Below are 27,635 nucleotides of genomic sequence, written 5' to 3'. Positions count from 1 at the left end.
GTAATAGTTATGGTCTGTACTACCCTTTAGTAATAGTTATGGTCTGTACTACAGTACTACCCTTTAGTAATAGTTATGGTCTGTACTACTACCCTTTAGTAATAGTTATGGTCTGTACTACAGTACTACCCTTTAGTAATAGTTATGGTCTGTACTACAGCCTTTTAGTAATAGTTATGGTCTGTACTACAGTACTACCCTTTAGTAATAGTTATGGTCTGTACTACAGTACTACCCTTTAGTAATAGTTATGGTCTGTACTACACCCTTTAGTAATAGTTATGGTCTGTATTACAGTACTACCCTTTAGTAATAGTTATGGTCTGTATTACAGTACTACCCTTTAGTGATATTATGGTCTGTACTACAGTACTACCCTTTAGTGATAGTTATGGTCTGTACTACAGTACTACCCTTTAGTGATAGTTATGGTCTGTACTACCCTTTAGTGATAGTTATGGTCTGTACTACAGTACTACCCTTTAGTAATAGTTATGGTCTGTACTACCCTTTAGTAATAGTTATGGTCTGTACTACCCCTTTAGTAATAGTTATGGTCTGTACTACAGTACTACCCTTTAGTAATAGTTATGGTCTGTACTACCCTTTAGTAATATTTATGGTCTGTACTACAGTACTACCCTTTAGTGATAGTTATGGTCTGTACTACAGGACTACCCTTTAGTGATAGTTATGGTCTGTACTACCCTTTAGTGATAGTTATGGTCTGTATTACAGTACTACCCTTTAGTAATAGTTATGGTCTGTATTACAGTACTACCCTTTAGTAATAGTTATGGTCTGTACTACCCTTTAGTAATAGTGATGGTCTGTATTACAGTACTACCCTTTAGTGATAGTTATGGTCTGTACTACAGTACTACCCTTTAGTAATAGTTATGGTCTGTACTACAGTACTCCCCTTTAGTAATAGTTATGGTCTGTACTACAGTACTACCCTTTAGTAATAGTTATGGTCTGTATTACAGTACTACCCTTTAGTAATAGTTATGGTCTGTACTACAGTACTACCCTTTAGTAATATGTTATGGTCTGTACTACGTACTACCCTTTAGTAATAGTTATGGTCTGTACTACAGTACTCCCCTTTAGTAATAGTTATGGTCTGTACTACAGTACTACCCTTTAGTGATAGTTATGGTCTGTATTACAGTACTACCCTTTAGTAATAGTTATGGTCTGTACTACAGTACTACCCTTTAGTAATAGTTATGGACTGTACTACAGTACTACCCTTTAGTAATAGTTATGGTCTGTACACAGTACTACCCTTTAGTAATAGTTATGGTCTGTACTACAGTACTACCCTTTAGTAATAGTTATGGTCTGTACTACAGTACTACCCTTTAGTAATAGTTATGGTCTGTACTACCCCTTTAGTAATAGTTATGGTCTGTACTACAGTACTACCCTTTAGTAATAGTTATGGGTCTGTACTACAGTACTACCCTTTAGTAATAGTTATGGTCTGTACTACAGTACTACCCTTTAGTAATAGTTATGGTCTGTACTACAGTACTACCCTTTAGTAATAGTTATGGTCTGTACTACTACTCCCTTTAGTAATAGTTATGGTCTGTACTACAGTACTACCCTTTAGTAATAGTTATGGTCTGTACTACCCTTTAGTAATAGTTATGGTCTGTACTACAGTACTACCCTTTAGTAATAGTTATGGTCTGTATTACAGTACTACCCTTTAGTAATAGTTATGGTCTGTATTACAGTACTACCCTTTAGTAATAGTTATGGTCTGTATTACAGTACTACCCTTTAGTAATAGTTATGGTCTGTACTACAGTACTACCCTTTAGTAATAGTTATGGTCTGTACTACAGTACTACCCTTTAGTAATAGTTATGGTCTGTACTACAGTACTACCCTTTAGTAATAGTTATGGTCTGTACTACAGTACTACCCTTTAGTAATAGTTATGGTCTGTACTACAGTACTACCCTTTAGTAATAGTTATGGTCTGTATTACAGTACTACCCTTTAGTAATAGTTATGGTCTGTACTACAGTACTACCCTTTAGTAATAGTTATGGTCTGTACTACAGTACTCCCCTTTAGTAATAGTTATGGTCTGTATTATAGTACTACCCTTTAGTAATAGTCATGGTCTGTATTATAGTACTACCCTTTAGTAATAGTCATGGTCTGTATTACAGTACTACCCTTTAGTAATAGTTATGGTCTGTATTACAGTACTACCCTTTAGTAATAGTTATGGTCTGTATTACAGTACTACCCTTTAGTAATAGTTATGGTCTGTATTACAGTACTACCCTCTAGTAATAGTCATGGTCTGTACTACAGTACTACCCTTTAGTAATAGTTATGGTCTGTACTACAGTACTACCCCTTTAGTAATAGTTATGGTCTGTACTACAGTACTACCCTCTAGTAATAGTTATGGTCTGTATTACAGTACTACCCTTTAGTAATAGTTATGGTCTGTACTACAGTACTACCCTTTAGTAATAGTTATGGTCTGTACCGTACTACCCTTTAGTAATAGTTATGGTCTGTACTACAGTACTACCCTTTAGTAATAGTTATGGTCTGTATTACAGTACTACCCTTTAGTAATAGTTATGGTCTGTACTACAGTACTACCCTTTAGTAATAGTTATGGTCTGTACTACAGTACTACCCTTTAGTAATAGTTATGGTCTGTACTACAGTACTACCCTTTAGTAATAGTTATGGTCTGTATACAACTACCCTTTAGTAATAGTTATGGTCTGTACTACAGTACTACCCTTTAGTAATAGTTATGGTCTGTATTACAGTACTACCCTTTAGTAATAGTTATGGTCTGTACTACAGTACTACCCTTTAGTAATAGTTATGGTCTGTACTACAGTACTACCCTTTAGTAATAGTTATGGTCTGTATTACAGTACTACCCTTTAGTAATAGTTATGGTCTGTATTACAGTACTACCCTTTAGTAATAGTTATGGTCTGTATTCACAATACTCCTTTAGTAATAGTTATGGTCTGTACTACAGTACTACCCTTTAGTAATAGTTATGGTCTGTACTACAGTACTACCCTTTAGTAATAGTTATGGTCTGTATTACAGTACTACCCTTTAGTAATAGTTATGGTCTGTATTACAGTACTACCCTTTAGTAATAGTTATGGTCTGTATTACAGTACTACCCTTTAGTAATAGTTATGGTCTGTACTACAGTACTACCCTTTAGTAATAGTTATGGTCTGTATTACAGTACTACCCTTTAGTAATAGTTATGGTCTGTACTACAGTACTACCCTTTAGTAATAGTTATGGTCTGTATTACAGTACTACCCTTTAGTAATAGTTATGGTCTGTACTACAGTACTACCCTTTAGTAATAGTTATGGTCTGTACTACAGTACTACCCTTTAGTAATAGTCATGGTCTGTACTACCCTTTAGTAATAGTTATGGTCTGTACTACCCTTTAGTAATAGTTATGGTCTGTACTACCCTTTAGTAATAGTTATGGTCTGTACTACAGTACTACCCTTTAGTAATAGTTATGGTCTGTATTACAGTACTACCCTTTAGTAATAGTTATGGTCTGTACCTACAGTACTACCCTTTAGTAATAGTTATGGTCTGTACTACAGTACTACCCTTTAGTAATAGTTATGGTCTGTACTACAGTACTACCCTTTAGTAATAGTTATGGTCTGTACTACAGTACTACCCTTTAGTAATAGTTATGGTCTGTACTACAGTACTACCCTTTAGTAATAGTTATGGTCTGTATTACAGTACTACCCTTTAGTAATAGTTATGGTCTGTATTACAGTACTACCCTTTAGTAATAGTTATGGTCTGTATTACAGTACTACCCTTTAGTAATAGTTATGGTCTGTACTACAGTACTACCCTTTAGTAATAGTTATGGTCTGTATTACAGTACTACCCTTTAGTAATAGTTATGGTCTGTATTACAGTACTACCCTTTAGTAATAGTTATGGTCTGTACTACAGTACTACCCTTTAGTAATAGTTATGGTCTGTACTACCCTTTAGTGATAGTTATGGTCTGTACTACCCTTTAGTGATAGTTATGGTCTGTTATACAGTACTACCCTTTAGTAATAGTTATGGTCTGTACTACAGTACTACCCTTTAGTAATAGTTATGGTCTGTACTACTCTACCCTTTAGTAATAGTTATGGTCTGTATTACAGTACTACCCTTTAGTAATAGTTATGGTCTGTATTACAGTACTACCCTTTAGTAATAGTTATGGTCTGTACTACAGTACTACCCTTTAGTAATAGTTATGGTCTGTACTACAGTACTACCCTTTAGTAATAGTTATGGTCTGTACTACAGTACTACCCTTTAGTAATAGTTATGGTCTGTATTACAGTACTCCCCTTTAGTAATAGTTATGGTCTGTATTACAGTACTACCCTTTAGTAATAGTTATGGTCTGTATTACAGTACTACCCTTTAGTAATAGTTATGGTCTGTACTACAGTACTACCCTTTAGTAATAGTTATGGTCTGTATTACAGTACTACCCTTTAGTAATAGTTATGGTCTGTATTACAGTACTACCCTTTAGTAATAGTTATGGTCTGTATTACCCTTTAGTGATAGTTATGGTCTGTACTACAGTACTACCCTTTAGTAATAGTTATGGTCTGTACTACAGTACTACCCTTTAGTAATAGTTATGGTCTGTATTACAGTACTACCCTTTAGTAATAGTTATGGTCTGTACTACAGTACTACCCCTTTAGTAATAGTTATGGTCTGTACTACAGTACTACCCTTTAGTAATAGTTATGGTCTGTATTACAGTACTACCCTTTAGTAATAGTTATGGTCTGTATTACAGTACTACCCTTTAGTAATAGTTATGGTCTGTATTACAGTACTACCCTTTAGTAATAGTTATGGTCTGTACTACAGTACTACCCTTTAGTAATAGTTATGGTCTGTACTACAGTACTACCCTTTAGTAATAGTTATGGTCTGTACTACAGTACTACCCTTTAGTAATAGTTATGGTCTGTACTACAGTACTACCCTTTAGTAATAGTTATGGTCTGTACTACAGTACTACCCTTTAGTAATAGTTATGGTCTGTACTACAGTACTACCCTTTAGTAATAGTTATGGTCTGTACTACAGTACTACCCTTTAGTAATAGTTATGGTCTGTACTACAGTACTACCCTTTAGTAATAGTTATGGTCTGTACTACAGTACTACCCTTTAGTAATAGTTATGGTCTGTACTACAGTACTACCCTTTAGTAATAGTTATGGTCTGTATTACAGTACTACCCTTTAGTAATAGTTATGGTCTGTACTACAGTACTACCCTTTAGTAATAGTTATGGTCTGTACTACAGTACTACCCTTTAGTAATAGTTATGGTCTGTATTACAGTACTACCCTTTAGTAATAGTTATGGTCTGTATTACAGTACTACCCTTTAGTAATAGTTATGGTCTGTATTACAGTACTACCCTTTAGTAATAGTTATGGTCTGTACTACAGTACTACCCTTTAGTAATAGTTATGGTCTGTATTACAGTACTACCCTTTAGTAATAGTTATGGTCTGTACTACAGTACTACCCTTTAGTAATAGTTATGGTCTGTACTACAGTACTACCCTTTAGTAATAGTTATGGTCTGTACTACAGTACTACCCTTTAGTAATAGTTATGGTCTGTACTACAGTACTACCCTTTAGTAATAGTTATGGTCTGTATTACAGTACTACCCTTTAGTAATAGTTATGGTCTGTACTACAGTACTACCCTTTAGTAATAGTTATGGTCTGTACTACAGTACTACCCTTTAGTAATAGTTATGGTCTGTACTACAGTACTACCCTTTAGTAATAGTTATGGTCTGTATTACAGTACTACCCTTTAGTAATAGTTATGGTCTGTACTACAGTACTACCCTTTAGTAATAGTTATGGTCTGTACTACAGTACTACCCTTTAGTAATAGTTATGGTCTGTACTACTCCCTTTAGTAATAGTTATGGTCTGTACTACAGTACTACCCTTTAGTAATAGTTATGGTCTGTACTACAGTACTACCCTTTAGTAATAGTTATGGTCTGTACTACAGTACTACCCTTTAGTAATAGTTATGGTCTGTACTACCCTTTAGTAATAGTTATGGTCTGTACTACTGTACTACACTTTAGTAATAGTTATGGTCTGTACTACAGTACTACCCGTTAGTAATAGTTATGGTCTGTACTACCCTTTAGTAATAGTTATGGTCTGTACTACAGTACTACCCTTTAGTAATAGTTATGGTCTGTACTACCCTTTAGTAATAGTTATGGTCTGTACTACAGTACTACCCTTTAGTAATAGTTATGGTCTGTACTACAGTACTACCCTTTAGTAATAGTTATGGTCTGTACTACAGTACTACCCTTTAGTAATAGTTATGGTCTGTACTACAGTACTACCCTTTAGTAATAGTTATGGTCTGTACTACAGTACTACCCTTTAGTAATAGTTATGGTCTGTACTACCCTTTAGTAATAGTTATGGTCTGTACTACAGTACTACCCTTTAGTAATAGTTATGGTCTGTACTACAGTACTACCCTTTAGTAATAGTTATGGTCTGTATTACACTACTACCCTTTAGTAATAGTTATGGTCTGTACTACAGTACTACCCTTTAGTAATAGGTATGGTCTGTATTACAGTACTACCCTTTAGTAATAGTTATGGTCTGTATTACACTACTACCCTTTAGTAATAGTTATGGTCTGTACTACAGTACTACCCTTTAGTAATAGTTATGGTCTGTATTACAGTACTACCCTTTAGTAATAGTTATGGTCTGTATTACAGTACTACCCTTTAGTAATAGTTATGGTCTGTATTACAGTACTACCCTTTAGTAATAGTTATGGTCTGTATTACAGTACTACCCTTTAGTAACAGTTATGGTCTGTATTACAGTACTACCCTTTAGTAATAGTTATGGTCTGTATTACAGTACTACCCTTTAGTAATAGTTATGGTCTGTACTACAGTACTACCCTTTAGTAATAGTTATGGTCTGTACTACCCTTTAGTAATAGTTATGGTCTGTACTACAGTACTACCCTTTAGTAATAGTTATGGTCTGTACTACAGTACTACCCTTTAGTAATAGTTATGGTCTGTATCAGTACTACCCTTTAGTAATAGTTATGGTCTGTACTATAGTACTACCCTTTAGTAATAGTTATGGTCTGTACTACAGTACTACCCTTTAGTAATAGTTATGGTCTGTATTACACTACTACCCTTTAGTAATAGTTATGGTCTGTACTACAGTACTACCCTTTAGTGATAGTTATGGTCTGTATTACAGTACTACCCTTTAGTGATAGTTATGGTCTGTACTACAGTACTACCCTTTAGTAATAGTTATGGTCTGTACTACAGTACTACCCTTTAGTAATAGTTATGGTCTGTATTACAGTACTACCCTTTAGTAATAGTTATGGTCTGTACTACAGTACTACCCTTTAGTAATAGTTATGGTCTGTACTACAGTACTACCCTTTAGTAATAGTTATGGTCTGTACTACAGTACTACCCTTTAGTAACAGTTATGGTCTGTATTACAGTACTACCCTTTAGTAATAGTTATGGTCTGTATTACAGTACTACCCTTTAGTAATAGTTATGGTCTGTACTACAGTACTACCCTTTAGTAATAGTTATGGTCTGTACTACCCTTTAGTAATAGTTATGGTCTGTACTACAGTACTACCCTTTAGTAATAGTTATGGTCTGTACTACAGTACTACCCTTTAGTAATAGTTATGGTCTGTATTACAGTACTACCCTTTAGTAATAGTGATGGTCTGTACTATAGTACTCCCTACTGCTCCCAGCAGGCAGTCTTCTCTTCTTTCTTGTGTTATCCCCATTTGATAGTGTTAATGCCAAGAACATTAGCGAACTTCACATCCAGAAACACCACCTTACTTCACCTTACCATGTGCTGTACTCCGCCTCATCACATACCATTGAGCTAACTGACATGAGAGAACCCACCCAGCCAACCAGATCCTTGTCTTCCATTGCAAAGCAGACGAAAAGGAAAGACAAGAAATGGTTTATTACCTGTTGAGTTGATGTAACTTATTCTGACTGGGTTTGACTCAATGAAAGGAGTTTGTACGTTCGTTGATGGATGTTAAGTTTGAATGAATGCCTTGATGATCCCTCTGCAGCTTAATCTCCTGCCAACCTCTATGCGCTCCACCCTTACACCCCTCCACTCCTATTCCCTAAACCCTAAACCCTACAACCTACAGCTACACCCCTATCCCCACCATCCTACACCCCTACACTCCTTGTCATTTTAGCCAAGGGGAATGAGCTGTAGAGAGGATCCGGATTTACCTCCAGGACGAGTGCATGTTTTGTTTTTAATTGAAAACACTCAGAATGCCCTATTCTGTTGTAGAAGGGTGAATGATTAACACTGACTTTCTCCTCCAATCCTCACACTCTCCGTCCATCCTACGCTTCACATTCTCTCCGTCCACTCTTCAGGGAAGATGGTGAAAAAAGTCTGCCCCTGCAACCAACTCTGTAGTAATTATCTCTTTTTATGACCTTTGACCCTCACCCCCTACTGCCTCGTCCACCACCCTCACTCTCTGCACCCCCCCGTTATGGTTGCAATGTTAAAGCATTTTTCCCAAATGTCCCAGGTTTTCCAGAAATCCCAGTTGGAGGATTCCCTCCCTGCTTATTCTCACCTGATTTCAGGATATCTGGAAAACCTGGGAATTTTGGGAAAGTTACTGGAATTTTTGCAATCCTACCCCTGTTGCTTTCTGCTTTGAGTGTCTGTGCACTTACTGCCCTGTGGATGCCAGCTTTGGCTTTAGTCATCGGTCGGAGTCCACAAGGCTCTCCTCTCACAGGCTGACTTGAGCATTTCTCTGTTGTGACGATGACCCCATTCACATGATCTGTTACAGGTGTTCTCAAAGTGAGGTCTGAAGCCAGATATATACAAATGTATTCTAAATTTCAATTTTTAATGGAAATACTAACAACAGATTATTCCAAATTTGGCTAAGGGATCCGTGGAATAAGTTTAGAGGGTGTAATACAATACAATCTAATAATATTAATCTACAATTTCTGTTCTTAAACCTGGGCAACATGGGCCTGGGAGGCTCACAGGGATATTGGTATCCACAGTACTCCACCAATTATACAATTTAGGGAACATAAATGCACTTTAATTTAAGCTTTGAAACTGCAAAATCTGTAGAATTGCAGTATATTAGCTTTAAAACTGCAATAACAAAAAATTCTCTGCCCGATGGCAAAATATGTAGAATTGCATGAAATTAGGTTGAAAACTGCTACCTTTTCTCTCCAATGCCAAGAAGCAGGCCTTTAAAATGTTCCTTTCCAGGGCCCGAGACTTGGTTCGTCCAGCCATGCATGCACTGCCGAAGTCATAGTAAAACTCTTGTTCTGATTATGATGGGCTCCCTGATGAATTTGTTATCACATAAGGGGTCCCCGCCCCCAACAAGTTTGAGAACACCTGTAGTTTCTGTCTTTCACTCAAAACTCTCCTCAGTGGAAATTTAGATTTAGCATTTTGGCAATTGGATTGGAGTGGCTAATAATTGATTCACCGCTTGAATTTCTGTTTGTATGTATGTGAGCTCCCATATGCAATGAACTGTTTTCCTTAGGCGCCTGTGTGCCTCACATCAAGGAGATCACACAACTGACTATTCACACACACTTAACTGGTGACAGATAGCCACTTCCCTTTCTCTCCCAGTGCTGTCCAGTAGAGCATTCAGACTGTCTAATGGCTAATGCACTCTGAGAGCCCCTGGCTCCTATATCATCCCATTAGAGCCAATGAAAAGTCCCAGAGTCCTCTATCATCCCATTAGAGCCAATGAAAAGTCCCCAGAGACCTCTATCATCCCATTAGAGCCAATGAAAAGTCCCCAAGTCCTCTATCATCCCATTAGAGCCAATAAAAAGTCCCCAAGTCCTCTATCATCCCATTAGAGCCAATGAAAGTCCCAGAGTCCTCTATCATCCCATTAGAGCCAATAAAAAGTCCCAGAGTCCTCTATCATCCCATTAGAGCCAATGAAAAGTCCCAGAGTCCTCTATCATCCCATTAGAGCCAATGAAAAGTCCCTGAGTCCTCTATCATCCCATTAGAGCCAATGAAAAGTCCCAGAGTCCTCTATCATCCCATTAGAGCCAATGAAAAGTTCCGACGTCCTCTATCATCCCATTAGAGCCAATGAAAGTCCCTGATTCGTCTATCATCCCAATAAAAGTCCCTGACTCCCTCCTTCTACACAACCCTCATCTTATGGGTTTGAATGTGAATCTGGCTCACCATAGCCAGACACAACACCATTGTAAAGTCCACCACCCTGAGAAACGTCCTGTATGCTCACACACAGAGGAAGCTGTTGGTTTGCTTTTAGTTCCTACCATAGGACTGTGTTAAAAAAATATAGATATTTTAAAGCGGCAATCAGCAGTAGAAACAATAACAAAGCTCAATCCCTGCCCCTGTTTTGGTAAAAAGCTGAGGGATGGGGCAGGAGAAATGTAACCACTCTCAAATTCATAGACGGAGCTATGAATGCAAGGACTGACCATCCATGATATTAAAATGATAGTTTTAACAATGTTTTGAGGCTATATAGTGTTTCTTTACATTTACTTTGTTTACAAACATTGGAGTAAAACAAGCCTATATGATGGGATACGACAATTGAACTAAGCACGAGGCATTTATAAGTTATATTTTTAAAGAATCATTTTACATTTTACATTTTAGTCATTTAGCAGACGCTCTTATCTAGAGCGACTTACAGTTAGTGAGTGCATACATTATTTTTTTATTTTTTTCATACTGGCCCCCCGTGGGAATCAAACCCACAACCCTGGCGTTGCAAACGCCATGATCTACTAGCTGAGTTACATCCCTGCCGGCCATTCCCTCCCCTACCCTGGACGACGCTGGGCCAATGGTGCGCCGCCCCATGGGTCTCCCGGTCACGGCCGGCTACGACAGAGCCTGGATTCGAACCAGGATCTCTAGTGGCACAGCTAGCACTGCGATGCAGTGCCTTAGACGACTGCGCCACTCGGGAGACATCAATGTGTACATATAAAAAAATTGTATGTTAGAAAATGGATATAGCAAGTGCTGATTGCCCCTTTAATCAAAAGGTATTTTCATTATTGGCCAACTTACAACATAGTTCATCTCAGAGTCGTTGCGAAGTGAATGGGAGTCATCCAGGCCACTAAAACAAATGCTGAAGTCATGTTGTGATTCAGCTGCCCCCCCCTCCTCCTTCCCCCTCCCCAATCTCCTTCTAGTCTAGAGCATGGCTTGTCCTGTGGACTCCACTACCCAGAGTTCCACTGGTGCTGCAGTCATGACTCAGTGTATCGCTGCTTTGTCTTTTTCCCCACTATCATCTTTAATTTTCTATTTTTCCTTTGTATACATTTTGTAACTTGCCTCAATAGTTTGTCAGAAATGCCAAAGGTGTGCCTCTTCAATGATTGAGCTTAGTTTGTCTATCAAACAACAATTACATTTTAGGAGTTAGTTTTTCTGTCATAGCTTCATTTATTGTTTGCAAAGGAAATGCCAGGACCTGTGAATATATCAAATGATAAGGCTAGATGACGTTCACCAACATGCAAAGCTACTGCATGTCTGTGAATGTTGTTGTTGCTGTCGTTAATAAACCACCATGATCTCAGGTCTTGGTCCAAAGTAAATCCCCAAAACGTGTCTTGTGAGAGATGGGTTATTTTAGCTGTAAGTCTAAGCTAGTCATTGTTGATATATTGAACATTTTATCTGCAGACAGTGAATGTGTCTTTTTTTAAATGGAGAATGTTCTGGTTCATTCAGGGTGATAGACTAGTGTTAAAGCTCCATCTGCATTAGTTGAGCATGAGCTCCCTCTGCTGTTCATATGCAGAACACATTTGTCAGATTAGATTTTATTTTCATCCTGCTAAATGTTGGCCCAGTTTAGCAGGATGGAGGCTGAAATACATACATCAGAAAGAGTTGATCATAATGTATCATAGGATCCTGTCCTAATACTTTGACATAGCTAGAGTATGTCATTATCCAACGTCTCCTTACCAACTCTGATCAAACCCATTGACACCCACACAACTACCTACTCTACATATCCCATAACCCTCCTCTCTCTCTCTCCCCCTCTCTCTCTCCCTCTCTCTCTCTCTCCAGGGACCAGCAGCACCAACACAGTGAGTGGTCCAGGAGGCCAGGGTCAAGAACCAGGTTCAGGGGGTCAGAACCAGGGCCAGCCTTCTCCCAACGCCCCCCAACAGGGCCGGAAGGGCACGTTCACCGACGACCTGCACAAGCTGGTTGACAACTGGGCCCGCGACGCTATGAGTCTGTCCCAGGGCAAGAGTCGCTCCAAACACCAACAGCAACCCTCACAGGGACACAGCTACGAGGTGAGTAAAGACCATGACTCAACCCTCACAGGGACACAGCTACGAGGTGAGTAAAGACCATGACTCAACCCTCACAGGGACACAGCTACGACGTGAGTAAAGACCATGACTCAACCCTCACAGGGACACAGCTACGACGTGAGTAAAGACCATGACTCGACCCTCACAGGGACACAGCTACGACGTGAGTAAAGACCATGACTCAACCCTCACAGGGACACAGTTGTTCCAATGTCCACATTAGCTAGTTTTGGCCATGTATTGTAAGTGGGATGCTAGTATGGATATTGGAGAGCAGCCATGGAGTATCTCACCCTGGTGTCTCTTCTCCCTCTCCAGGCAACCCCGTCGAGCAACAAGGGGCGTAAGTTCTCCGCCCCGAGTCAGCTGTGCCCCAGCAACGCCTCTTCCACCCCCGCTACCTCTCTGGGGGGCCGCAAGGGCTCCTTGTGTCCCCCTCCCCAGTACGGCGGGGTCGGGGCAGGCTACCCCTCCTCCACTGCACCTTACAGCAGCGCCCAGTGGGTTGGATCCACGGGGTCCACAGGGCCGGGACAGGGTCAGGCGGGTATGTTGGCCTCCTCTCAGCCCCTGGTCGTCTCCTCCTCGCAGTACCCCTCCTCTGCCACTGGGGGGCAGGGCTCCCTGCAGGGCTTCCACCACATCAGCACTTTGCAGAAATCCGTCAGCAACCCTGGAGGCCCCAACCTGAGGACCACGTAGTGGCCGGGCCGGGCTGAGAGACTGAGACAGACTGAGGGAGAGAGACATGGGGAGAGGAGAGGAGAGAAGGGTGTCTGTGTTACAAGGGAGAGAGGGGCTTGTTTGTTACAAGCGGCATCATGGTTGGTGGGACTGTGTTGAATGTGAATGAGCTGGCTGTGAAAAGGAGGAGAAGAGAGAAGAAGAGCCAGCTGGTGTGTGAAGTGGTGCACCACACTGCCCCCTTCTGTTTCCCTGAAGGATGACAGGAGAGGTACACACTCCCACAGGACCTGGTAGGGTAGGGGACACACTCCCCCTCTCTCCCCCCACCCAGAGGTCAACTGTGGGCCTTGGAGGTCGAAGAAAGCCGCAAAACGCGACAAGGAATACCAATGGACACGAGTGCAATGTTAAGTGGCCAAAGAGGGTTATTGTGACAATTACTATTGTAAAATCTGTGTGTGTGGTGATGAGGTTTGTTCCTTCACTGACTGGCCTTTACATGTACTCTATAGTAGAGACCAGAGCCTTGTACTGATCTCAAAGAGGAGGGATGGATGTTAGTAACCAACCAAGGGGGTGGTGGTGTATTTATGGTTGGGGGGCTGCAGCAGATAGCTAACCCCCTCTCACCTATCTGAGCCCCCCTGCTTGTTCAGCTCCTTCTACTGGTAACTGACCTCCAGACAGAGCACCAGAACAGCTCTTTAAGTGACTGTAGAGTACCATACAGCTCCAGTAGAAGTGCATTATAGTGGAGGTGTTGTAGCATGGTGAGGAGATGTGATGAGAGGATAAAGGTTATGGGGTGAAGGACTGAGCTTGTGAGGCTGAGGTGTGGGACTGGTGCCCTGTATGTAGCTGGTCAGGCAGTGTTGGCACCCAAATGGCATCCGGAACCCTATGTAGTGCTATTCCTATGTATCATTTAGGACGTACATTGGTGTGTGGGTGGAGAATCCGTAGAATAGGCCAGGGGGTTCATCCCCTACTCTACCCCTCCTGTTGCCATGTGATGCAATAAGAACATAGTAATAGAAACCTCCTCCTAAAAATAAAATAAAAAACACAAAAAGTGACCTTCATTAGAAAAACATACGATCCACGTCCAGATTCAGAATGGCTCTTTTTTTAGAGTTTGGGTTATGACGATTCCATGTTTGATTTAGTGTTTCTGTTTTTCCTCTGTCCCCATTGAACTGACGTGAGGCTGAGGAGACTCTTCTGTAGCATGATGAGAGAAGGGTTTACGTTAGCCGGTAGTGACCCTCCCCCCGTCTCCTGTCCAGGAACTCTCTCCCAGTATAGGGCCTTTAAAGAAACTACATCTCCCAGTATAGGGCCTTTAAATAAACTACAACTCCCCTCTCCATGCTAAACATCTCTTGCCATCTCTTTACCTGATTAGAGAGGATTACTGTATGTGAGACCCATCTATCCCAGTCTTAACTTCAGGCTTATAGTTACTCCATTTTAGAATGTACTGTATCTGGGAGGCTATGAGATCCCCCTCCTAAAGCCTAAAGACTGTACAAGCTGGCTGGCTTGTAGTTTCCATATCCCTTACTGGGAATGAGAGAGCCCCCATGAACTAATACAGACAGGAGTTGTTGGCTGAAGTAGACTCTCTCAGACAGGAGTTGTTGGCTGAAGTAGACTCTCTCAGACAGGAGTTGTTGGCTGAAGTAGACTCTCTCAGACAGGAGTTGTTGGCTGAAGTAGACTCTCCCAGACAGGAGTTGTTGGCTGAAGTAGACTCTCCCAGACAGGAGTTGTTGGCTGAAGTAGACTCTCTCAGACAGGAGTTGTTGGCTGAAGTAGACTCTCTCAGACAGGAGTTGTTGGCTGAAGTAGACTCTCCCAGACAGGAGTTGTTGGCTGAAGTAGACTCTCTCAGACAGGAGTTGTTGGCTGAAGTAGACTCTCCCAGACAGGAGTTGTTGGCTGAAGTAGACTCTCCCAGACAGGAGTTGTTGGCTGAAGTAGACTCTCTCTGACAGGAGTTGTTGGCTGAAGTAGACTCTCTCTGACAGGAGTTGTTGGCTGAAGTAGACTCTCTCAGACAGGAGTTGTTGGCTGAAGTAGACTCTCTCAGACAGGAGTTGTTGGCTGAAGTAGACTCTCTCAGACAGGAGTTGTAGACTCTCAAATCAATAGTCTTCTTTTTCATAGGTGGTTTAGCTCTGAGAGGGAGTACAGGACGTACAGAGGGAGGGAGGTATGTCCTGTACCTTTTACTGTTGGGGAGGAGGGTTGGTGTTGGTCCCCAAGGGGCAGGTGTATCCTGCGTGGACCCAGAGAAGGAGAGGTCTCGGTGGGGCAGGGAGAGGACTAGACGTGGGGTGGGCTAGAGGTAGGCTGCATGGTGAATGGTATGATGGTTGAAAACTAAAGCCTTGGCTCTCCAGCAACACACAACGCTGTCTGTCCTGAGGAGGGCTTGTGAAACTTTCAAACCTATTATCTATTACTAATGTAACAGCTTTTATAATCATGATGTTGACAGCATTAGGGGCCTCGATCTCTCTACTTCTGATTCTTTTCAATAGTGTGATTGAAAACAAAATGTACATTATTATTATATTTAAAAAACAAAATGACAAAAGATGTGTTCTGTATGGACCTGTATTTACCCATCAGTTTTTGATGTTGAAACACTGTGATTATTATAAATGTTGTTGGACAACATTAGTTTAAGAGAAAAAATATAGAAAATACACAAAAAAAAGACAGTTGGAGGAAACGTTATGGTGGATTGGTAATACTTAGGCTAAAAAATGACTAGCTATTTTCCTTATCCAGTACTTATCGAAGACACTTTAACCTTTCTTCTCTTTGTACGTTCTTTATATTAGATAAATGTGAATGTTAAATGGACTCAATTAACGTACTTGAATAGTAACTTGGGCTCGCGTCCCAAATAGCACACGATCCCCTGCATCGTGTACAACTTTTCATCAGGGCCCATGGGGCTCTGGTCAAAAGTAGTGCACTATATAGGGAATAGGGTGCCATTTGGGACTCACCCTTGGTCTTTTCAGTCTCCTTTCTCCCCCAGGGACTCCAGTAAGATCTTTGCTGGAGTTTCTAGTGCCTTGCATTATTTCTTTTGCTTCTTTATTTTAGTTTTTTGGCATGGTGGAGTAACGGAAGCACTGTTGATTTGTGCTTAATTGAAGTGCTTTACTGGCTCTGTGCGTACAAAGGTCAAAGGTACACTGCGAAGGGGAGACTGGGGAAGGTGGGCTGGGGTAACTTTTTTTTTGTTGCCATTAATTTTTTTAGTATTCCGTTTAAATCAATTTGATTCGGGGGGGGAGACCAACTTAGTCCTAGACTCTGCGGAGAGTAGGAATGGATCTGATGGTTTAAAAAAAAGTTGTTGAAGATTGGACAACTCTGTATTTGAAGCGAACAAACGAACGCAAAAACAGAACAGAGTGAGGCTGGACCAGGGTTACCTAACATTTAACATAAAGAGTCTGGTAGGAACGGAATGCTTGACTGTTCCGTTTGTTCCAGTCTTCGGGGGACACTTTTCAGATACTACAACCATTCATTCAGTATGCAAGAGATCTCTAGCTACCACTGATCCTATCATTAGACCCACTGCAACAATCAGACTATCTTTATTTATGGCCTGTCCACAAAGCCTTGTTGTGTCCGACACCAAGCAGCACGGTATACAAGCCTCGTGTTGGTGAAAGAGAGAGGAGAAGAGGTGGAAGGATAGGAATGGAGTTAAGAAAGTCAGTCAGTGAGAAACGGTATTTGTGTGAATGTCTCAAAAGAGTTCAAACCAGATTGTGTTGTTGTATAGTTACTAACCAGGCATAATGTGTCTCTACTGTCAGTCTTAGGATGTGTCTCAAATGGCACCCTATTCCCTAAATAGTGCACTACTTTTGACCAAAGCCCTATAGGCCCCGGTCAAAAGTAGTACACTAAATAGGGAATAGGGCGCCATTTGGAATGCGGTCTTACAGTAGTAGGTGTGACTGGGCCCTATGTCATTTAAGGCCAGTGAAGTGAAAGTAGAGTTGAGGTAGAAGCCAGGGCTAGTGGAGGCAGAAGAGGAGAGGTCAGGGGTCACAAGGCTGTAGTATTGTACACTGTGCTGCTGGGTTTGACCAACAAGTGACTTCCTCATCACCAGTGCAATGCTGGTGGTTCAAGCCCAGGTATTTCATCATCTGCTTAATGCTGCCCCAGTCTCTTTAATAAAACCACCTGTGGCTTTTAGTGCAGGTTCGTAGCTTGTTCTAAAGTAGCAGACCGTTTCACCACTCACAATGCAAATAAATAAATGGTTAGTTCCATCTTTATTTATTTTTATTTTTTACATGGATCTTTAATTTGTTGGTGGATGTCCTTCTGGTCTTGTCTTTTTGGAAACCTTAACTGTTGTAATGATAGATCAACAGTGTCTTTCTCGTTACCTGAAAGTGTTGTAGACAGTAAAACTGGTCCAATCTGTGTAGACCAGAATAGTTCATTAACCCCCATATCCTTCTCAAAGCAACTGTACAAAACCATTACCTGGGGGTCAAACGTGTTTAAAAGTGAATACCTTAGAAAAGTGTTATTTTTTTTAAACACTCGTCACCTTAACTACTGATTAGTTTACAAGGACTGCTAGATCTAAGGCCTTCTGCTTACCGCTTCAGTCGTCTCTACTCACTGTAAACATGTCTGCTACAGGAGATCACTTGAAAAGAGATGGTACATTCTCAACCATTTTATCTTTTGAGAGTGACTATGTTGTATTCTGGATATTTAAAACCGTTAAAAACAGCTGGGGGGTTTCTTTGTAAAACATTGCTTTTGCCTGTTTTGTGGATTGAACTTTTCCTACTTACCGGAGACCCTCAGTACAGTACTTAGCAAGTTTGGTTGAATCTGTGAACATGACAAAAATACACTTTGCTTAGTTATTTTATTGATGATCATACTTTTGAAAAACAAAAACAAATAAAACCTTTACAATGCCACTGCCTCAGTGCCATTATCATGCAGTAATGACTTTAGCTACATGAACATCTGCTCTCTCTAAAAACAATACTGAGCAATATGTTTACTTCTTAATAACTAAGTATGACACAGTGGCTGCAATGCATAACATGCAATGGTGAACAGGTTATGGTGAGGTTACAGTGGTGAAACTAAAGACCTCCTCTGATGAACACATTTACACTAGCTCTGGTCCAGGGCGTCGTTCGGCTGTGCTCCAACGGTCATCATCATCGTGAGAGTGTAGCCGAACCACGCCCCTGGACCACAGCTACATTTACACGTACAGTTACAGAGGATGGGAAGTTAGTGAATTTACAAAGTGTAATAATATTCATTTTAGCATCATTCAGAATGCCGATCGATTCTGCTACTTCTCCTGTTGTTTTCCTTTTTACTGTTAATATACAAGTCCTCCTTTGCCTTCCTGTAACCGATTTTATGTCCTGCAAAGTGCCGATTAAATGTGGGAATGTCATTCAATTCACCGTTAGTCTGACTTGACACAGAAGTGGTTCAGTAAGGAACATGCTTGTTTCTCGAAATAAGCTCTTGCATGTTACCTTTTCGTCACAGCTTATTATACTGTTAGTTATTACCACAAAACAACTCAAAACATGGACACAGCCACCCTCACTAAAACTAAACAATTCAAGTTGATTTAAAGTATTTTGTTTTGTTTTGTACTACTTTTTTTTTGCAATTTTGTGTCTCTAGAAACATCTAGTGACTTAATTCAATAGTTTTTCCTCATGCTGTTTAACGTTGTACAAAAAATGTTTTCAAATAAATAATGATAAAAAGGAAAAGCAAAGGAAACCTGTTAGGAATCATTGGCAGCGTTTAACTGTTCTGCATTAAGTATAGGCTGTTCAAGCTTCAAATAAAATTGCGCTTTGCGCTCCAATAAAATATATTTGTTACTTTATTTGTAAACTTAATAAACAAAAGTCATTTAAATTAATCAAGTGATTGGTATTTTCATCTTGTCCTAAATGTTTGTTTTTATCCACCTGTTTTAGTACCGTCCAATACCACATGGGGGCAGTATAAAACACATAGTTCTCCCAGGCTTAAGAGAGAATCTCATATAGCAGGGCGCAGGAGGAACTGATTTGGGATCAGTTTTGCTGTTTCGATCACAATATATAACATTAAATGGACAGAAGGGACCTGATCCTAGATCAACACTTTTGCCCTGAGATGCTTTATACTGTACATAAGACCTCTGGTCTCTCTGTTTCTGTAAACTGTTGGCTGGGCAGTACTGAAACATACTATCTGATAGCGTTACAGGTTGTATAATACATTATTACAGACAGATTGAATGACTTACGCTTGTGACTGTGAGCCAATTGGGAAGCAGGATGGTGGGAGACTGAAACTAGTGTTTATCAGTAGTCATGGATTGTGTGGAAATAATGAGGAAGGAAAAGGGAATTACATTAGGAACAATATTCCACAACAGGGCTGCACTACCCTGATATAAATCACAGAGGAATAAGGCTCCCTCCCAAATTACACCCTATGAAGAGCATTATTGATCAGGGCCCTGGTCAAAAGTAGTGCTCTACATAGGGAATAGGGTGCCATTTGGGACACAGTCAAGGGCTTCTCTCCATGCACGCACCACTAGTGCCTAATCAAGGAACCATTCATGTCTAAGATTAATAGAAAGCCATCAGGTGAAGGAAATGCATTGTTTCTTCAGGTGATTGTTTTTTACGTCATTAAAATAATTTGTGATTGAATGAAATCAGGGCGGCCATCTTGTTAACAGCACCTCCTTATCTGATGAAAATGAAAAATTGATTTGTGTAATTTCTTTTCTTATCCAGACATGTCCTACAAGAACACACACTGCATAGGAGTCAGCTTATGCCTTGCGTTCCTGTGTGTGTGTGTGTGTGTGTGTGTGTGTGTGTATATATACCACCTCAGCTCAACAGATTGACAGAGTCATGGCTGTCCCATGTTTGCAGAAGTAGGGAATGGGCATTCCTCTGATTCTCATGTGTTTGTGCTGAGTAGACTCTCCCCAGCCCCCCTACCATAGGGAGGTGGAACTTGGCAGTCCTCTCCCTGTTTCATGACATACAGTATTTGCCCATCGCTGTGCTTTTGTTGCCAAATTACGAACCCTGTTGGGCTAGCCTGAGGTCCTGTAGAGGCTGGCTGTGGCCCTCATCGTAAAATAAAACATATATTTATATTGTCACAAACACCAGATAGGTGCAGTGAAATGTGTTGTTTTACAGAGTCAGCCATAGTAGTACAGCACCCCTGGAGCAAATTAGGGTTAAGTGCCTTGCACAAGGGCACATCGGCAGATTTTTCACCTTGTCGGCTCGGGTATTCAATCCAGCGATCTTTCAGTTACTGGCCAAACTCTCTAACCACTAGGCTACCAAGGGTAGGGGTGCTATTCTAGGATCAGGTCCCCCTCCTGTCCATATAATCATATTCATTGGGATCTAGAAGACATCCTAGATCAGCACTCGTACTCTGAGATGCTGTGTCCCTCATCAGTCCAGACCTGAAGAAAGAGACAACCGCTGGTGGAAAAAGCTCATTGATATTCGTCAGGTAGACCGTCACTTATCTGCTAAATGACGGAAATGTAAATGTTGACTTATTCATGTTCTCTCCTTGAATTTCTAGAGGTTTGTTACACCTGGTGGGACGATACGAGGAGGTCGTCCCTGTCATCTGCCATTAGAACATTCAGGGTCAATCTATATAAAGAGATCTTCCTGTTTCATGATATTTGCAGGGGAACGTTATCCCAGTGAGTATTTTATATGGACAAACTCACTGCCCTCATTCTGAGTGAGGAGTTGGAACGGGGCAAGCCGAGCTCCTCTGACCCCTATATGAAGAACCAGGGCACAAATATAGGCTAGACTAGATTGTACTCAAATGTCCATGTGAGGAATTGACAACATGTTCTAGCCATCTCTTAAAAATACATACTGTAGCTATCAAAGTAAATTAAGCCTCATTAATCTAAAGACGAGAAATTACACTGCTTCAAAACAGTAGCCGAACAGTAGCGTGTCAAATCAAAAATCGCATAATTTTACCAATGGGTAAAATAATGTTAATTGTGTAGATACTTTGCAAAGAAAACCAACGGTCCAAACTCCCTTAGGAATTAGAGTGACTAAACCAATGGAGGCCGGAGGAAGAAAGTGGTCCAAATTCAGGGAAATTGCATGGCGTCAGCTGGGCTGGATTCTGTGTGAGAATTAAGGCTACTGGCTACCTGACAGGCTCACTTTCCAGTTGATCTCGTCATCTTTCTTCTTGAATCCGCAGGACATAAAACAGTATAGAGGTAAGATGGATATCGATTTTAGTATACGCTTTTCATATTGATCCTCTGTAGCTCAGCTGGTAGCGCACGGCGCTTGTAACGCCAAGGTAGTGGGTTCGATCCCCGGGACCACCCATACACAAAAATGTATGCACGCATGACTGTAAGTCGCTTTGGATAAAAGCGTCTGCTAAATGGCATATTATTATTATTATTATTATTATATTGAAATTCCTGTTCTTTTTTCCAAGGTTTCTCACAAAAACAAGCGTATTTCTGTGAAATGTCAACAGAGCACTGAGCGTATACCAAGCTTTTTTATTTTCAAAGCCTTTTACATTTCATTCAGCTTGTGTCATGCTAATGTTGATTTTCGCGACCCGCGGAAACAACTTTGAAGACGACGACCACCACAAAATGTAAAATCCTCAAACGTTGTTACGAGATACAGTACCTGCACCAGTATGTCAACAGATCTCTGGGTTTATTATCGGATGTATTAGGTTACAAAATCCGACTTTCGGGATATAATATGTTAATGATATGTTAGAGAAAGACCCCACTGAACGATTCAGAACATGAATAATCGTATTTGTCTTGGTAAAATGCATTTTATGACATAAAGAAGTGCAATTTAATCACCAAAGCTTGTTTTCACCCACTCTAGGGAGAGTGGGTGGGCAACCTACAAACAGGGACTTGTGTGGGCTCTCTGTCTTTCTCTTGCTCGGTCTCTGTTTGTGAACAATTAGCTGTGTTAAATCGGGGTGCCCTTTTCACTGACAGTGGCCTGGCTCCTCTTCTCGCTCTCTCTCTCTCTCGCTCACTCTCTCCTCTTCTCTCTGCTGAGGAGACAGAGAGCCGATCAGATAAACAACACACCACGTCCTGTTGTCATGAGAACCTCCTACTACTCTGACCTTCTACAATACAGTGCCGTGCCAATAGTAGTGGCTAGTTCATCACGATTGTATTCTGACGCTAAGCCTGTTGCTTACTTTGAACAGTTCTAAGTAGTCTATTATCATAACACCCACATAAACATGAACACTCACGACTGGAAATGTTACACGATGATATGAGGGTTGTTTTTCAGAGCAAAAAAATGAGTCACTAAAGGGGTTCGTACTTTACTTCAACCCTCCCTGTGGAGACATACTGTTCCCAGGGGGTCCGGTCTGTCACCCCATCCCCCTCTCAGTCACCCCATCCCCCTCTCTGTCACCACATCCCCCCCTCTTCCCCTAACAAGCTTCCCTTCGACCCTCCCTACATCCTCCTGGGCCACACTGACAGGGCTGCCCTCTCACCATGCCTGCTGAAAAATGGACGTGCTGTGAGACCACAGCTCCCAGCTACCTCACACACACTCCCCGCCAGCCTCAGGCTAACCCTCTAAAGGCTTTCTCACGCTTCTTCAATCCCACCATGAAGCTTGTCTTTTGAAAGAGGATCTCCTGGAATGCAATCAGCACACCATGTGTTGTTGCCTTTGAACAAAGAAACATGGTTTTGGAAGAAAAAAGGGGCCAATTTGAAGTTGGAGCAGAGGCCTCCCTTCGCCAAGCCCTCGGTTAGACATTGTGGTCTGTGGAAATATGCAACAGTCTCTCTCTCTCTCTCTCTCTCTCTCTCTCTCTCTCTCTCTCTCTCTCTCTCTCTCTCTCTCTCTCTCACTGGTTGAGGAAGGTGACTGAATTTAGTTTAGCAGCCAGTTCAAAGCCAGTGTGAGGCTGTGGGAAAGGGTTTGTGGAAGAGAGAGTTTAGCTGAGAAGAACAGGAGACTGAGACAGCTGTCTGCACGACTCCAGTCACTGTTAAGAACACACACATACAGTGCATTCGGAAAGTATTCATACCCCTTGACTTTTTCCACATTTTATTACGTTACAGCCTTATTCTAAAATGGATTAAAAAATGTATGCAGTGGGCTCCAAAATTACTGGCACCAATGACTGGCAATACACAAACAATACTTAAAAAAATTAAAACAATATAATTATGGAGAAACTCAAAATACCAACATGTGAGAAATACTGTACTTTATTGATGTTTCAATGGAACCAACCAAAATCATACAATTATTTAATACAAAATAAATGTCACCAAAATCAAGGTTTCACAATTAATGGCACCCTTAAAGATTATTGTAAATAACATCTACCAAAATTAAACCAGGAATTAAACTAAAATAAGTGGAATTTATCTAAGTCTTAAGGAACTATATTGAGCCATTACATCACTGCCTGTTTCACTAGGGTATAAAAATGAGGTAACACGCATGCAATATCCCTTTGTCATCCAACACCATGAAGAAAACAAAATAACTGGCAGTTCAAAAGAGACAGATGGTCGTAGACCTTTATAAATCTGGTAATGGCTACAAGAAGATCCACAAACGATTTAATATACCACTGACCACTGTCAGGGCAATTATTTAAAAAATTCTAAAAGATATGGAACAGTTGAAAACCTCACGGGTAGAGGACGCAAAAGCATTTTGCCCCCCAGGTTAGGGAGGAGGATGGTGAGAGGAGCAACAAAATCCCCAAGAATCACTGTGAAATAATTGCAGGTCTTGGGGTCACCAGGTTTCAAAAAGCACCATCAGACGCCACCTCCACAGGCTCTTTGGAAGGGTTGCCAGAAGAAAGCCCTTTCTGACCCCAAGACACAGACGCAAGCGCTTGGAGTTTAAACGTCATTTAAATTATGACTGGAAGAAGGTGCTCTGGTCAGATGAGACCAAAATTGAACGTTTTGGTCAGATACAGCATCGGCATGTTTGGCGTCGAAACAGAGATGCATACAAGGAGAGGCACCTCATACCCACGGTGAAATATGGTGGTGGGTCAGTGATGTTTTGGGGCTGTTTTAATTCCAGAGGTCCAGGGGCACTGGTTAAGATTGATGGCATAATGAATTCCACCAAGTAGCAGGCAATTTTGGCTGACAATCTGGTTGCCTCTGCCAGAAGGCTGGGACTTGGCCGTAGGTGGACTTTCCATTAAGACAATGACCCAGAACATACCTCAAGATCCACACAGAAATGGTTCTGTGACAACAAAATCAATGTTCTGCCATGGCCATCTCAGTCGCCGGACCTCAATCCAATCGAAAATCTGTGGGCTGAGTTGAAGAGGGCAGTTGATAAGTGCAAACCCAAGAATGTGAAGGATCTTGAAAGGATCTGCATAGAGGAATGGTCCAAAATCCCTCCAAAAGTGTTCCTTAACCTTGTCAAACATTACAGGAAAAGACTCCATGCTGTTATCCCTGCCAGAGGTGGTTGCACTAAGTACTAAATGAGGAGTGCCAATAATTATGAAACTTAGATTTTGGTGACATTTATTTTGTATTAAATAATTTTATGATTTTGGTTGGTTCCGTTGAAACATTAATAAAGTACAGTATTTCTAACATGTTGGTATTTTGAGTTTCTCTATAATTATAATGTTTATATTTTTTAAAGTATTGTTTGTGCATTGCCAGTCAGGGGTGCCAGTAATCTGAGCCCACTGTATATATCCTCATCAATGTACAGTTGAAGTCGGAAGTTTACATACACTTAGGTTGGAGTCATTAAAACTTGTTTTTCAACCACTCCACAAATTTCTTGTTAACAAAATATAGGTTTGGCAAGTCGGTTAGGACATCTACTTTGTGCGTGACAAAGTATTTTTTCCAACAATTGTTTACAGACAGATTATTTCACTTATAATTCACTGTATCACAATTCCAGTGGGTCAGACATTTACGTACACTAAGTTGACTGCGCCTTTAAAAAGCTTGGACAATTCCAGAAAATGATGTCATGGCTTTAGAAGCTTCTGATAGGCTAATTGACATCATTTGAGTCAATAGGAGGTGTATCTGTGGATGTATTTCAAATTAAATGTAAAATGTAAATGTATTTCAAGGCCTACCTTCAAACTCAGTGCCTCTTTGCTTGACATCATGGGAAAATCAAAAGAAATCAGCCAAGACCTCAGAAAAGAAATTGTAGATCTCCACAAGTCTGGTTCATCCTTGGGAGCAATTTCCAAACACCTGAAGGTACCACGTTCATCTGTACAAACAATAGTAGGCAAGTATATACACCATGGGACCACGCAGCCGTCATACCGCTCAGGAAGGAGACGCGTTCTGTCTCCTAGAGATGAACGCACTTTGGTGCGAAAAGTGCAAATCAATCCCAGAACAACAGCAAAGGACCTTGTGAAGATGCTGGAGGAAACAGGTACAAAAGTATCTATATCCACAATCAAACAAGTCCTATATCGACATAACCTGAAAGGCCGCTCAGCAAGGAAGAAGCCACTGCTCCAAAACCGCCATAAAAAAGCCAGACTACAGTTTGCAAAGATCGTACTTTTTGGAGAAATGTCCTCTGGTCTGATGAAACAAAAATAGAACTGTTTGGCCATAATGACCATCGTTATGTTTGGAGGAAGAAGGGCGACGCTTGCAAGCCGAAGAACACCATCCCAACCGTGAAGCACGGAGGTGGCAGCATCATGCTGTGGGGGTGCTTTGCTGCAGGAGGGACTTGTGCACTTCACAAAATAGATGGCATCATGAGGAAGGAAAATTATGTGAATATATTGAAGCAACATCTCAAGACATCAGTCAGAAAGTTAAAGCTTGGTCGCAAATGGGTCTTCCAAATGGACAATGACCCCAAGCATTTATTTATTTTATTTGTTTCACCTTTATTTAACCAGGTAAGCCAGTTGAGAACAAGTTCTCATTTACAACTGCGACCTGGCCAAGATAAAGCAAAGCAGTGCGATAAAAACAACAACACAGAGTTACATATGGGGTAAAACAAAACATAAAGTCAAAAATACAACAGAAAATATATATACAGTGTGTTCAAATGTAGCAAGTTATGGAGGTAAGGCAATAAATAGGCTATAGTGCAAAATAATTACAATTAGTATTAACACTGGAATGATAGATGTGCAAATAGAGATACTGGGGTGCAAATGAGCAAAATAAATAACAATATGGGGATAAGGTAGTTGGTTGGGCTAATTTCAGATGGGCTGTGTACAGGTGCAGTGATCGGTAAGGTGCTCTGGCAACTGATGCTTAAAGTTAGTGAGGGAGATAAGAGTCTCCAGCTTCAGAGATTTTTGCAATTCGTTCCAGTCATTGGCAGCAGAGAACTGGAAGGAATGGCGGCCAAAGGAGGTGTTTGCTTTGGGGATGACCAGTGAGATATACCTGCTGGAGCGCATACTACGGGTGGGTGTTGCTATGGTGACCAATGAGCTAAGATAAGGCGGGGATTTGCCTAGCAGTGATTTATAGATGGCCTGGAGCCAGTGGGTTTGGCGACGAATATGTAGTGAGGACCAGCCAACAAGAGCGTACAGGTCACAGTGGTGGGTAGTATATGGGGCTTTGGTGACAAAACGGATGGCACTGTGATAGACTACATCCAATTTGCTGAGTAGAGTGTTGGAGGCTATTTTGTAAATGACATCGCCGAAGTCAAGGATCGGTAGGATAGTCAGTTTTACGAGGGCATGTTTGGCAGCATGAGTCAAGGAGGCTTTGTTGTGAAATAGGATGCTGATTCTAGATTTAACTTTGGATTGGAGATGCTTAATGTGAGTCTGGAAGGAGTCTAACCAGACACCTAGGTATTTGTAGTTGTCCACATACTCTAGGTCAGACCTGTCGAGAGTAGTGATTCTAGTCGGGTGGGCGGGTGCCAGCAGCGTTCGATTGAAGAGCATGCATTTAGTTTTACTAGTGTTTAAGAGCAGTTGGAGGCTACTGAAGGAGTGTTGTATGGCATTGAAGCTCGTTTGGAGGTTTGTTAACACAGTGTCCAATGAAGGGCCAGATGTATACAAAATGGTGTCGTCTGCGTAGAGGTGGATCTGAGAGTCACCAGCAGCAAGAGCGACATCATTGATATACATTTACATTTACATTTTAGTCATTTAGCAGACGCTCTTATCCAGAGCGACTTACAGTTAGTGAATACATCTTTTTTTTTATACTGGCCCCCCGTGGGAATCGAACCCACAACCCTGGCGTTG

At 41.0% G+C, this 27,635-nt stretch overlaps 1 protein-coding gene across 1 annotated transcript in view; it reads left to right on the top strand.

Moving 5' to 3' along the window:
• Positions 1-14,358, top strand: part of LOC121584336 (serine/threonine-protein kinase WNK1-like) — a 170,834-nt gene extending 156,476 nt beyond the window's left edge. Inside the window, 3 exon segments of the mRNA XM_045208809.1 lie at positions 8,577-8,618; positions 12,313-12,548; positions 12,888-14,358. Coding sequence (XP_045064744.1) covers positions 8,577-8,618; positions 12,313-12,548; positions 12,888-13,271 — 662 coding nt within the window. The 3' untranslated portion in view covers positions 13,272-14,358.
• The last annotated feature ends 13,277 nt before the right edge of the window (positions 14,359-27,635 follow it).

Source organism: Coregonus clupeaformis, chromosome 28, assembly GCF_020615455.1.
Source record: "Coregonus clupeaformis isolate EN_2021a chromosome 28, ASM2061545v1, whole genome shotgun sequence".
Taxonomy (NCBI): Eukaryota; Metazoa; Chordata; class Actinopteri; order Salmoniformes; family Salmonidae; genus Coregonus; species Coregonus clupeaformis.
Note: the sequence above shows the minus strand (reverse complement) of the source record. Positions and strands in the feature narration are given on the sequence as shown.